This window comes from Gigantopelta aegis, chromosome 6, assembly GCF_016097555.1.
Source record: "Gigantopelta aegis isolate Gae_Host chromosome 6, Gae_host_genome, whole genome shotgun sequence".
Lineage (NCBI taxonomy): Eukaryota > Metazoa > Mollusca > Gastropoda > Neomphalida > Peltospiridae > Gigantopelta > Gigantopelta aegis.
The window spans coordinates 84,723,803-84,738,170 of NC_054704.1; the positions used below are offsets into that span (position 1 = coordinate 84,723,803).

The 14,368-nt window shown below is 38.3% G+C and overlaps 1 protein-coding gene across 1 annotated transcript in view; it reads right to left on the bottom strand.

Annotated features, from left to right (window-relative positions):
• Positions 1-765: 765 nt before the first annotated feature.
• The window catches only part of LOC121373977 (guanylate cyclase soluble subunit alpha-2-like), a 69,862-nt gene continuing 56,259 nt past the window's right edge, over positions 766-14,368 (bottom strand). The window contains exons 8-10 of the mRNA XM_041500833.1: positions 12,208-12,351; positions 7,284-7,438; positions 766-2,044 (exon numbers count right to left, since the gene is read on the bottom strand). Coding sequence (XP_041356767.1) covers positions 1,846-2,044; positions 7,284-7,438; positions 12,208-12,351 — 498 coding nt within the window. The 3' untranslated portion in view covers positions 766-1,845. The remainder of the gene's footprint in view (positions 2,045-7,283; positions 7,439-12,207; positions 12,352-14,368) is intronic.

Consider the following 14,368-nt stretch of genomic DNA (forward strand, 5'->3'; position numbering starts at 1 on the left):
TTGATAAAATTAACAAAAACACCCTCCTTCGTATCGAACACACACGTAGCAATATGCTTAATATGCTAATAGATGATTAATTTTAATGAACATAAATACACATGCAATTGTTGCATGTCCATCATTTGTCATGTAACATACGGTTAAAACGTTAGCTTGGTACGAGTTTGAACATTGCATAAGAAGATAGGGGTAGGACTCTTGCTTGTCTAACATTAAGCCTTTATTGAACATTTCTTTGTGAATTTCTAAAGAATGCTGCTGCGTGCATTCAATACAAAGTGGGGGTATTGCATGATAATTTGTGTTAATTCGATCAGGACCACCAGAGTCACAGAAAATAGAACACACACCAAGGATTGTTTTCTGCATTTGATTATTATTAGACACAGACAGACTGTTCGATGTCAAAACCGTGAACACTCTATTGCCTTCCGTATAATTGTATTATGGTGAAATGCACTTGCATATAAAACATATTTTACTGACCCTTACCTTGTTTTTAGTAGTATATTTAAAATGAATCTTCGACTTCTGCTTCGCCGAAACATGATGCGCCAAACAAACATACATGACCTTTCATTTCCTCTTACTGATTTCAGTCTACTTAACAAATCAATTCTTTAGCTCTCAAAACCAGACAAACGTCCTTACATTAGGTGACTGGACTGTGTGAATATCAGAGACAGAACCATCGCCTGATGTACGACGGTTCGTTGGATCGACCTCACCCCCCCCCCCCCCCATCAGTAAGAGGCACTCTTTTTCTCCGTGCTTGGCTGCTGTTGAGATGTTACATATGACTTGCTGCTATTTTCGCAGACTCTAGACCAGGTCTCGCAAGACCTACATGTCAGACACCAAATAGTTAGTTCAATATGCTGGTTTCGTTAAACCAATCTATTACTTTACAGGACGGTCGACGTTATAGTGCAGCTATTCCTTCTGTTCTTTCCTTCATATAGTTCTGACGTACTATTTACTACATTTTAAACAATTTTATTAAATCTAGTAAGCAGATTATTCAAACATATTATGTAAGGTACATACATGTATTAAGGCATTCACGTCAAACCTAGTGTCAAAACATGTAACTTATCACAGCAATAAGATCTCATAACAAGACAGAATCAATGTTAAATGTGTTTGAGAGAGAGAGAGAGAGAGAGAGAGAGAGAGAGAGAGAGAGAGAGAGAGAGAGAGAGAGAGAGAGAGAGAGAGAGAGAGAGAGGGGGGGGGGGGGTAGAGGGGGAGGAAGGGAGGGGAGGACATGAGTTGAAGGATGGGACGACACGAAGATGTTGGAAGAAAAATAGAGTGAGAGATAGTGAGACACAGCTTAAGATGAACAGGAGGAGCAGCAGATAGCATGACTGGGGACAAGGGTGAGTGAGTAGGTATAATACACCATATTGCTTTGTAACAGATTTGCTGAGCAGGCAAATCATATTTCAGGCATGTTTTCTTTAACATGTTCAGGAGGGCGCACTCTCGCGGTCTGTTCACAATACATTAAAATATTCTACTGAACTGATTGCGAACGCTCACGAGTGACCACCCTCCAGAACACTCTTTTTGCTTCTGGAAGCCGTATGCTTCATGGGATGTCCAGGAAATACCCACTAGGATGTGTGGTCATTGGCAGGCCACTGTGTCCATCACTCACCGCCCACTGTCAAACTAAACCATATGCTTTACCATATTTAAGAGTCACAACACGGACCCTTAAAATGTCCTTTAGAATGTGACCTGTATGAGCAAGTGTTCTTGCCTCTAACAGTCCTGTTCTTTCAAAGACACTAGAGTGTATCACAATATGAAGCCGCCGCCACGAACAGGTCCAGTTTACCAGCCGGGTCTCTCCTTGTAGTCATTGAGCGCTAGCGTGATGTGGTCCACGTTGTCTCTGTCGGACTCGGGCACGCCCGGATGTTCGTAGCTTTCCAGAAAGTAGGGAATCCCCTCAATGTCCTCGGGGAATCCCCCAGGCAGGTCGGCTCGCGTCCTCGGCGTGAAGTGGAAGCCTGGACTCTGCTTCAGCAGCCTGGAGTAAACAAACAGACGTTATTGTAGTAAACTGGTCATGTACGGCTTATTTCATACTGCTTTACTTTACACTGCTTGCTTAGCAGAGATGACTTCACAGTGCTTACTTTATATAGCATACTTCACAGTGCTTACTTTATATAGTTTACTTCATACTGCCTACTTCCTAATATTACTGCTTACCCCCTAACACCAGTTAAACTGGTCATACTGCTTACCTCCTAATACCAATTAAACTGGTCATACGTTTTACCTCGTAACACCAATTAAACTGGTCATACTGTTTACCTTACCCCGTAACACCAATTAAGCTAGTCTTACTACTTACCTCCTAACACCAATTAAACTGGTCATACTGCTTACCTCCTAGCATCAATAAAACTGGTCATACCTCCTAACATCAATTAAACTGGTCATACTGCTTACCTCCTAACACCAATTAAACTGGTCATACTGCTTACCTCCTAACATCAATTAAACTGGTCATACTGCTTACCTCCTAACATCAATTAAACTGGTCATACTGCTTACCTCCTAACACCAATTAAACTGGTCATACTGCTAACCTCCTACTGCTTACCTCCTAACACCAATTAAACTGGTCATACTGCTTACCTCCTAACACCAATTAAACTGGTCATACTGCTTACCTCCTAACACCAATTAAACTGGTCATACTGCTTACCTCCTAACATCAATTAAACTGGTCATACTTCTTACTCCGTAACATCAATTAAACTGGTCATACTTCTTACTTCGTAACACCAATTAATCTGGTCATATTGCTTATCACCTAACACCAATTAAACTGGTCATATTGCTTACCTCCTAACATCAATTAAACTGGTCATATTGCTTACCTCCTAACATCATTTAAACTGGTCATATTGCTTACCCCTAACACCAATTAATCTGGTCAGACGTCAGATGGTTACTTAATAACATGCATGTCTAGCTTTATTACATGAATTCTTTCACTGACAATACCTAAGCAAATTGGTTGTTAGGTATCAAATCAATTCATTTTTTGTAACGAGTTCTTTTCAGACTCCATTCACAGAAACAGAATCATTTCGCACAACACGCTGATTATTACGTAGTAAATTTCTACTTCCTGTCAATGAACTCTGCATTATCTTGTTCCTTGCGACCATACAACTGCAACTCCCACCCAGATTGCAATTTATGGCCAGATAAAAAGCAACACCTGTCCAGTACAAACACTATGAACGGGCTACCTGAGTTGATCGTATACAGGATTAGTTGCAGATGTGTCCTTGTAATGCCCTTGTTGTACAGTTGCCAGGAGCAATAACAACTCGGAATATAAAACATCAAATACTTCACACGGCTTTCATATTCCACCACAGCGATTAGCACAAGATTACGAGTACAATGATATACATGCGGGTGACAACATGTAGTACGTCATCGATATTCCTGGCTACTTTGAAAGAAGAAATGCCTTGACTAAGAACACGAAACACCTGAGTTTTCTCTAGAGAAGATTTCAAGTACCTAGAGAGGACAACACTGTATATAACTGACTTAAAATGGCTAAATTTTAATATGTAAGAAAGCCACGATTGCGTCTAATTTGGGTTTGAAAATGCATACCCTTATTTAAAGATGGCTGGGGATTAATTTTAAATTAATTTGTTTGCTTCCGCATCAACATCATTGTAAACTATTCATCATCTCTGTGAAATCGCGTTTTGTAAACTGGTTTTCTTCTTATGTGCAATAAGGCAATGCAATGTAATAGATACGGAGTTGCTCCACTGAAAGTTGAAACTGGTCGATATAATAATAATACACAGTTGGACGAAAGAACTTGTTTTAGTTGTCTTAACCACATTGGAAACGAGTGTCATGTACTGCTTAAAAAAAGAAAAAAAAAAAGGAAGAAATGTTTTATTTAACGACGCACTCAAAATATTTTATTTACGGTTATATGGCGTCAGACATATGATTAAGGACCACACAGATATATATATATATATATATATATATATATATATATATATATATATAGAGAGAGAGAGAGAGAGAGAGAGAGAGAGAGAGAGAGAGAGAGAGAGAGAGGAAACCTGCTGTCGCCACTTCATGGGCTACTCTTTTCGATTAGCATCAAGGGATCTTTTATATGCACCATCACACAGACATGTATTGCTTAACTGCCCATTAGATGCTGACATAACGTTATAATTACTCACACACTGTAGAATTTTACTCTCTAATTATGATGACTGCACAGACATGCAGAAATGGTGTTTTATCTTGTGTTGGCCCAATATTTGCATCTTAGCTGCCAAAACCTGCCATTGCATTCTTAAATATCGAAAATCCATTTTATATACTATGTGATGATTTATGTATAATATTTTTAATGTATATATCGTATTGTTTTATTTGTGCTGCCATTGTTTTAACTGTTTTAATTGGGTTGTTTACTTTATTTGTATTGTAGATACTTTTAGCGAATAGTCTCTCAAAACTACAAGTATAGAGTGACTCATTACAAATTTATGATTTATATTGCTTATATTTAAATATTCTAAATTTGATTATGTTGTAATGAGGTGAGACTTTAAAAAACTGTCTGTCTACTAGTGTAGACCAACAACACAATGCACGCCCACCCTCTACTAAGCGACGGCCCAGGTACAGCTAAACATCCACTTTTTTTCATTTCAACTGATTTTCGTGTTTATATCCAATTAAGGTTCAAGCACGCTGTCCTGGGCACACCTCAGCTATCTAGGCTATTTGTCCAGGACAGTGAGTTAGTGGTTAGTGAGAGAGAAGAGAGTGTAGTGGCCTCACTGCCCACTGAGTCGTTAAATCTCGCTCTGGGTGGGAGCCGGTACCGGGCAGTGAACCCTGTACCTACCAGCCTTATGTCCGATGGCTTAACCACGATGCCACCGAGGCCGGTTCAAACCACGGTTAGTAGTTAGCAAGAGAGAAGAGGGTGTACTGGTTATCTATTAGTTGTTAGTGAGAGAGAAGAGGCTGTAGTGGTCTTGCTACCTATTAAGTTGTTAAAACACGCTCTGGGTGGGAACCGGTACCGGGCTGCGAACCCTGTACCTACCAGCCTTATGTCCGATGACGACTAACCACGACGCCACCGAGACCGGTTACAAACATTCACTGTCCAAAGGTATCGCGTGTCACGTACAAGTTAACACAGGAAGATCGCCGGCTGATTGCCGCCACTGTCTAATTGCGCTACTTGTTTTAAACAAACGCAGTTTATGCGACCGATTAAACACGTTTTACTTTCCAAACTGAAATTATGATGGTCCGAATTGCATCTGTCCCTCAAAGCATAAAATAATCACTATGCATTTTAGTTTTGTCCATTTAGTCTAATTGAAAATATTGACGTAAATCATCTGTATATACTGCTTATCATGTTAAATATTGTAATTACGTGACCCCGTTCACTGTCAGGTAGTATTTTCGCAAATGAATTTAGCATTTTAACCTTATTGTTTTTATTGATGATTATCATTGCATCAAGGAAAAATACAAAGCGACACCATCGTAAAATCAATCGCCCTTGATGAATTTCGCAGCCTTTTCTTCTCCACCATTCCCCCACCCTCAATTAGAACACCAAAGGCAGTGCTATGTAGTGTTCTGTGGGAAGTGCATATAAAAGACCCCTTGCTGTTTTGTTTTGTTTTTCAATATAAATCCACTAGCCTATGAGATGAGAACGGAATTCCCCCCTCTCTCTCCAGACTCAAGCGCTCGCCTGATGCGTAGTCGATCAGTGATCGATAAAAGATATATTGTGTGGACAGAAATGTGCTGAAATCTCTTAAGTTCCACCCAGAATTAATTTTGAAATCTTAAAAACGTTTTGATTTATATAAAATAAAATAAATATACCTTTTCCTTAATATTTGCTGTGGTCAAGCGGGCGTCGCGGTTTGTTTAGGATCGATCCCTGTCGGTGGGCCCATTGGGCTATTTCTCGTTCCAGCCAGTGCGCCACGACTGGTACGTCAAAGGCCATGATATGTGCTAACATATCTGGGATAGTGTATATAAACGATCCCTTGCTACTAAATACATAATATTGCGGGTTTCCTCTCTAAGACAATATGTCACAATTACCGAATACTTGACATCCAATAGCCAATTATTAACAAATCAATATGCTCTAGTGGTGTCGTTAAACATATCAAACTTTCTAACTTAAAATTTTTATCACACGTGTATGTGCTACCAAATATCACAAATGGTGTTCTCACCAACGGGTGTGTAAAAAAATTAGTTTATTGATATGTCAGAATTACCTAATATTTGACATCCAATATCCGATGATTAATAAATCAATGTGCTCTAATCGTGTTAAAAAACCCACCCCAAAAACAAAAAAAACACACACACGAAAAAACCCTTTAACTTTAACTCACCAGACTCAGTGTCGAAATAACCATGTTAAATAGATTCCTTTCCATCAACATGCGTTAATGTTTGGTGCGTACTGCAGTTTATTACCACACACATGACACAGCAATTATACACGATCTCAGGATGAACTGCAGTCTGTTAGCCTGGTCGGAGCCTATAGCACCAAATTGTTAGAATTTAATCATCACGGTGCCAGGTGTATCCTGCCACACACATGGAACACATTCTAGACTTTGTGTAAAAAAGTGAAAAAAAAATTTCTGCAATATACAATTAGGATATTGTATTAGATTCTTGTTTGATATTTGGCGTCAAACATGATTGCACATCTCCGTGATTTATATATAATTAGGGTAATACGGAAAGAAAAACACTGGCAGCACACCAGCGTATTCTCATGACATGACTAGCACGTGTTCTGAGCTGTCGATGTGTAAATTGTTATATATTTAAACATTTCAAATATATCACCTAGTTTAATTGTCTTCACATGATATACCTTTATTCCAATTTTCCAATTCCGTTAGTAGCCATCTTTAATTTATGTTCCGTAAATGCTTCTGATTTGCTTGTGGTATACTGCATACAAATGGCGACGACGTGTTATTATGCTTGAAGGCAGTTAGCCATGGCCTACCCATTAACAACCGAAACACACAAATATTATATTCACTTTTATAGACATATTACACCTTTAACAGTTTTCCATCACCCACAGCTTGTAGGGTGCACAATTATAGCTCAAATGCAGCAAAATCGTTATTAAAAGTGAAATTGTGTAAGTGAACCTTTAGAGTATTACTTACTCGTATGTGACGGGACTAATGTGGATCTTGAGCGCGATGCTTCCCGACTCGAACTTGTTGGCGATGGTGACGTTGTTTCCGAACAGACAGTATCGCGGCATCTTTACGCCGACCACGCCGGCTAACACCGACCCCGTGTGGAGGCCGATTCTCATCTGCAGAAAAAGAGAGGGGAGAAAACCGCTAATTTCAGTTCTATATCTATCATCTTAAAGTCACTAATACTAGTACCCGAGGCGCGTACCCATTCTGTTACACATTATACTTGAAGCTACTACAAACACCAATGTAACCAGAAACACATACTACAAACATCAGAGCTACCAAGAACACATTATACTTGAAGCTACTACAAACACCAATGTAACCAGAAACACATACTACAAACACCAGAGCTACCAAGAACACATTATACTTGAAGCTACTACAAACACCAATGTAACCAGAAACACATACTACAAACACCAGAGCTACCAAGAACACATTATACTTGAAGCTACTACAAACACCAATGTAACCAGAAACACATAGTACAAACATCAGAGCTACCAAGAACACATTATACTTGAAGCTACTACAAACACCAATGTAACCAGAAACACATACTACAAACATCAGAGCTACCAAGAACACATTATACAAACACCATGGCAACCAAAAATACATTATACGTGAAACTTCACATCTGTATGTTACTAGGATTGTCTAGAAACTACACTTATTTATGCTAGAAGAATTGTCTACAAATTTCACCTCTCTATACTAGGATTGTCTAGAAACCACAACTCTTTATGTTAATAGGACTGTCTACAAACTACACCTCTCTACGCTAGTACGATTGTCTAGATACTACAACTCGCTATGCTAGAACTGCCTAGAAACTCCACATATGTATGTTAGTAGGATTATCTAGAAACTACACCTCTCTATGCTACGATTGTCTAAAATATTCACATCGGTATGCTAATAGTATTGGCTAGAAACTACACATCTACGTACCAGTAGACCAAGCTGATATACTCGTGCACTCCATCAGTAAAACTATATTACGGGCGATGTCAATGTATTTTAAAAACTATTAAGGACCAACAATTTCGTGGCATCAAGGAATATGTAATTACCGAAAGACAGATACACCAACTTGTGAATTTTACACAAGAGATTAAATGTCAAACCATATGACACTAGTATATGATGCTAAAAGAGGACATAGTTTGACCGAAATACGTGCCGTGTTATTCTGTTACCCTGGGAAACAGTGGCATCAAGAACGTATGTTAATACCATCCTTGGTGGAATTTGATAAAGAAGAAAGTCGTCCTGGATTCACGGGATACGGCGGCTATCTGGACAATGAACGCCAACGTCCAGGACAAACCCAATTCTCAATGGTCCCTCACTATTCGTTAAACTTATAGCTAGAAGTGGAATTAATGGAAACCACTCTGCGTAAGGGCATTAACGTCCTTCTAGATGATGGATATCACACTAGAAAGTCCACGCATTTACACTACATGTTGATACAAGGTTTGATAGCTCCATTTCCAGTCGCGATGTAACATACTTACGTTCCCATCTATAACATGTATTATAGCTATTATGGATGATATATTATTGCTAAGTTAGTCGTTTGAAAAGACAGGACTATTGCGTTATTTACTCTATACATCTGACAATAAAGGGTCATTTAACCAATAAAAAGACAGTTTCGTATGAAAATAATCGGACTGAAAGCGTTGTTCCATTTTAACAGCATTTATCCTATAACTTACCCATGATATCCATGTCATAAACCCATCTGATAATTTAGTATATTAACCCGGTTAATAATGGTATGCAAATTTGCAAGGTCTCTAGGTAATTTGTTTACAAGCCAAGAATACCTGTATATCTGAGCGTATTTTTTCAAAGATTTAGTTAAAATGCGTGACGTCAAACTAATTTTTGCTAATCGTGTTACTGATGGCGGTGTCTTTAGTACTGTGATTTACTAAAAACTGAATTAAAATGTTATTTTACAAGTATTATAGGATAAATAGTATTCGCTACTCGTGTTTTTTAATATGTAAAATATCAACCTCGTCTAGTTAATCTGTATTTGTCTCGGCAGAGCCTCGACAAATACTGATTGACACAGACTCGGTTGATATATTCCACATTAAAAAATACTCGTGACAAATCCTCTAAAAACAAACAGTAGTATCGTTAACGTACATGACACAATAGGTGCAATGCAATCTTTAGGACGATTCCCATTTTAAAAAGAAAACTGAAACTGAAACTGAAAAATCGTAAGTGTTAGAGATCTAAAAAGTAAGGAAGCAATGGAAACGAAATTTTGAAAGTTATTTTCCCCCTTACATTATACTTGGTGACACCTATTATATATGTTTGAACATTGTAATCATGTTATGATGGAGCATCTTCCTTAATTAATTAATTTAGTTAAGTAGTTGTTTATATGCATACGTTCTTGCATGATTTATCATATATTGAAATATATACTTTTTATGGACGTTAGAACCCTCCCCCCAACCCCCCCCCCAACCCAAACCAAAAACAAAACCCGAATCAAAAACCGACAAAAAAAACCCCCACCAACAACCCATAATACATCTAATAATGGTAGCAATTAGTAAAAAATAGTATATAAAATGACTTTTTTTGTATTTAAAAACAAGGAAATCTGTTTGTTTTTTGAAAGTGCATTTGTGTTACGTATTGAAGTTATATCTACAAATTACACGATAAACTAAAGTATTCTTTGGCGTGTACAGCCTTACAGCTCACACGCCACTTCCTGGTTAAGACTTTATACAATAAAGACTAATCCTCTGGGGATAATTCCCCGCATCCAGGACAAATTGTGTTTACCGTTATTTTATTTATTCTAGCATAAAGCGATAACCTCTACTCACAGAGCGCCGAGCCAGCTGAACGTCATCCCTAGAGAATACCTTAACGCAAACCTCAGCGTCTACACCTCGCGATTGCGGATTCGCATTCAAGATAATTCTCTGATTGATTCTGGGACACAATAATTGGATACGTTATTGGCACCTTATTGACAATGCCGTGAACATGAGTGGAACATCGTATACCGAGGCGGGTTTTAAGTGCAGGAATCAATACCATTGTTTAAGGATTAAGCCAAATAGATGCAAAAAGCCATGTGCAATGTCTGGACGGTTTGGTATATTCTCACTGGTCCGGATTTTGTTTGTTTTGGTGCGATAAGAGTAGACTCATCAGATGGACTTTTAGATAACAAACTTTCCATTAAACCCTACGCAATAACTGGTCTCGAGTCAAACGTGTAACCTGTATTAAACCACTCTCCTGGTTTTGATATAGAGTAAAAGGTACCAGTCTGAATGTAAAAATGTTTCTCTATAGATTTCATTCCCAGTATGGAGCTCCACGCGGTAAGACGTGTTTGTTTCGCGTGTGCACACTGCACGTGCTTTCGTGTACTCGACTTGGGGGTCCTTCATTTCGTTGTTTTTGTCAGCGAAATGAAGTTTTGTACTGGGATGTATGCGGCCATTGGAACTGACTGAACGCTGGAACGCTTCTCGTTTCGACAGCCTGCACCACCAGGTTGGATACTTTTTTAGCGAGATTCCTTGCCTCCATGTCATTTCTCCGTCTGACTGTCGACTTGGGTTTTTTTTCGTGACTCGTATGACGGCCATTCTGCAGAACGCCACGGTTGTTCGCGTTTAGTCTCTACAAGTCCGAGCCTGTCCTAGCAGCACTGGAAGATTGACCGCCCCATTCTAAGAAGAAATAGGAAGCGGGGTCGGCCCCTACTACTCTTTTTCTAGACTTTACCTTGCTATATAGTGATACCCTCTCGTATCCACCGGAGTCGGGCCTGTCCGCACTACTATACCAAACTATGACGACTGGACTATACCCTAGTCTGATACTCTCTCTCGTTCAGACGGATCCGGCTTCTCAAGATCTGTATTTCAGCACAGCACTACACCTTCAACGTCTATCGACTGTCAATCTAGGAGTTTTCTTGACGGGATGCAACCCATCTCGTCCCTTTAAGCTGTGCACCCAAACGGCCTTAACGAGGCCACTCGCGTGGACATATCGATCGGACTTTAAACATTTAGATCTGCGTTCAAAATTTTATGTCGAAATTACTTCTTTTAAAAAAAAAAAAAATTATTAAATAGTCCGATCCTCTCTTCTTTCTCTTATTTAATTTTGGACTGTCCTTCTAAAATGCTCCAAATTATATAAATATTCGGCCGAGCAGTCAATTCTTTTTATTTTTGGCTTGTAACCTTTTTTTTATTTTATTTATTCTATGAACATTTTTACTAATTGCTATTTTCAAAATTCTGCCCATTTTCAATCAGATTCTATTTATCCGCATTCAGCATGCATATACGTAATCAGATTCTATTTATCCTCATTCAGCATGCATATACGTAATCAAATTCTATTTATCCGCATTCAGCATGCATATACGTAATCAGATTCTATTTATCCGTAATCTAAAAACAATTTTGTACGCATACAGATTGAATAATTTCCATATATGCGTCACCGTATCTATATAACATCATGCAAGTCAAGTCAAGCAATTCAAAGAGAGGCAAAGCAAGACAAAGCAAGTCAAGTTAGGTCAAGTCAAATCGAGTCACGTCAAGTCAAGGTAAAAAAAATGCGAGACAAGGCAATGAAAGACACGGCAAGGAAGACAATACAAGTAAAGTAAGATAAAACAATGCAGTACAAGGCAGGACAGGGCTTAGCATGGTAAGAAAAGGAAAGAATATAAAGGGAAGGAAAGGCAAAATAGGACAGTGTCACATAAATCAAGGCTAGTAAATGTGCCCTGACTACGTATATGAGACACACACCGTGATGGGGTTGCGTGACTACGTATATAAGAGACACCCACCTTGATAGGGTTGCCGTCCTGTGATTTCTGGCGAGACGCAGCGTCCATCATTTTGATCGACATCCAGGCCACCTGCTGCGTGTGAAAGTCAGTTGCGCGATGCAGACCGCCAGCCGCGCAATACGCATCTCCAATAGTCTCAATCTGAAATATAGCATGACGAGAATTGAATTATTACGCATCTCTAATAATCTCCGTCTGAAATACAACATGGCGGCATTTGAATTATAACATATGTCAAATAGTATCTATCTGAAATATAGCATAGCAAGAGTTTAATTATTACGCATCTCCAATAGTCTTAATCTTAAATATAGCATGGCGAGAGTTTAATTATTGCGCATCTCCAATAGTCTTAAAGGGACATTCCTGAGTTTGCTGCATTGTAAGATGTTTTCGACTAATAAAATATTTCTACGATTAAACTTACATATTAAATATATTTTCTAGAATATTACTGTCTGTATATTCAATGTGTTTCTGGTCGTCTTAATATTTGTAAGACCCCCAAACTGGATTTTGTCTTCAAATGATTTCGTACGTACGAAAAAATATGTTTTAGGAAATAAAATGAAATTTAACCTAGTACAAATATTAGAACGAACAGAAACACGTTTAATATACCGCCACTCATATGTCATGCAGAAAAATATATTTGATATGTAATTACAATCGTTAAAAAGTCTCTGTTAGTCGATAACATCCTAAAACTTGCAGAAAACTCAGGAATGTCCCTTTAATCTGAAATACAGCATGGCGAGAGTTGAATTATTACTCATCTCCAATAATCTTATTTTGAAATATAGCATGGCGAGAGTAGAATTATTACGCATTTTCACTATTCTCAATATGAAATATAGCACGGAGAGAGATGAATCATAATACATGTCCAATATTATCAGTCTTAAAACACGAATTTGTAATATCAAATTGAGATTTATACCTTCTCCCGTTTATTCATTCACATGGAATTTCTATAAAGACAACCAAATGACAACCAACAAAGCACACTCATAATTCATAGTTAGTCCATAATTACAACTAATATATTATTCGTGTTATTGGATATTACTGATAATTACACGCTGTGTACAACTAACGTGGGGATCAGACCAGGGACGGGCAGGACATTATTTTCAATGACGTTTCTGTAAACTGATAAACTCGTTAATTAGAGGCAGCTGGGTGTTCGAGACACAGTCATGGTGACACGTCGTCAGGAGGGTGAGAAATGAAACCCGCTTGCGGCACACACACGCACGCACACACACATCACACATACGCACACAGAACACACACACACACACATACAACACACACACGCACACACACAACACACACGCACGCATCTGCGTGCACATACACACAAATACACATATAACGTTTTTAAAACTCTTGTTTTAGAAGGATGCCACTATACCTACCACTCTGGTTTATGAGGTGTTTGAAAATACCATGAAATAGATGACTGCACTGCATTATAATCATATCACTGCTTTTGTAACGGAGCCTCTTGTACAGAAATTTAACATTTAATATGTTAACTGTTTTGTTGATTTGATTTCATGTGCATTATTTATTATTTGTCATTATGATTAATTAAAAATAATAGCTATCTTTTATGTTGGCCTTTTAAAAATATTGAAAAATAAATAATTGACTGTTATGAACATACTACTAAGCTAGCAAACTAAAGCAACGCATTGGCGATCAGTTTCATGAACTAACTCTTCATTACTGTGTTATCACTGCATTGTTGATTGATTAATGTATCGATCTATGTCACGTACAAAATCGTTCTCTGCATCTGTGTCCAATATGACTTTGAATAGTTCCGTCAAAGTAAAAAGTTGAGCAGCATGGCACTTTATGGAAAGGACAACATGCACAATGCAAGGTTCTGGACAATTACGCTTTAAATGGTGCGTGAACGGGAGAGAACCGCGAACCAGGTTATCAGTAGAGAACACTGCTATTTATGGGATGCTGGAAAGTAAATAGAGGATATTTCATGTTTTTTTGTCAAATATGATTTGTATCTGATCGAGTGAAGTTTGCAATCATATCTCACGAGTCGAGCTTGCGCGACGAGTGTGATATGATTGCAAACTTCACGAGATGAGATAACAATCATATTTGAAAAAAACCCATGAAGTTTTCT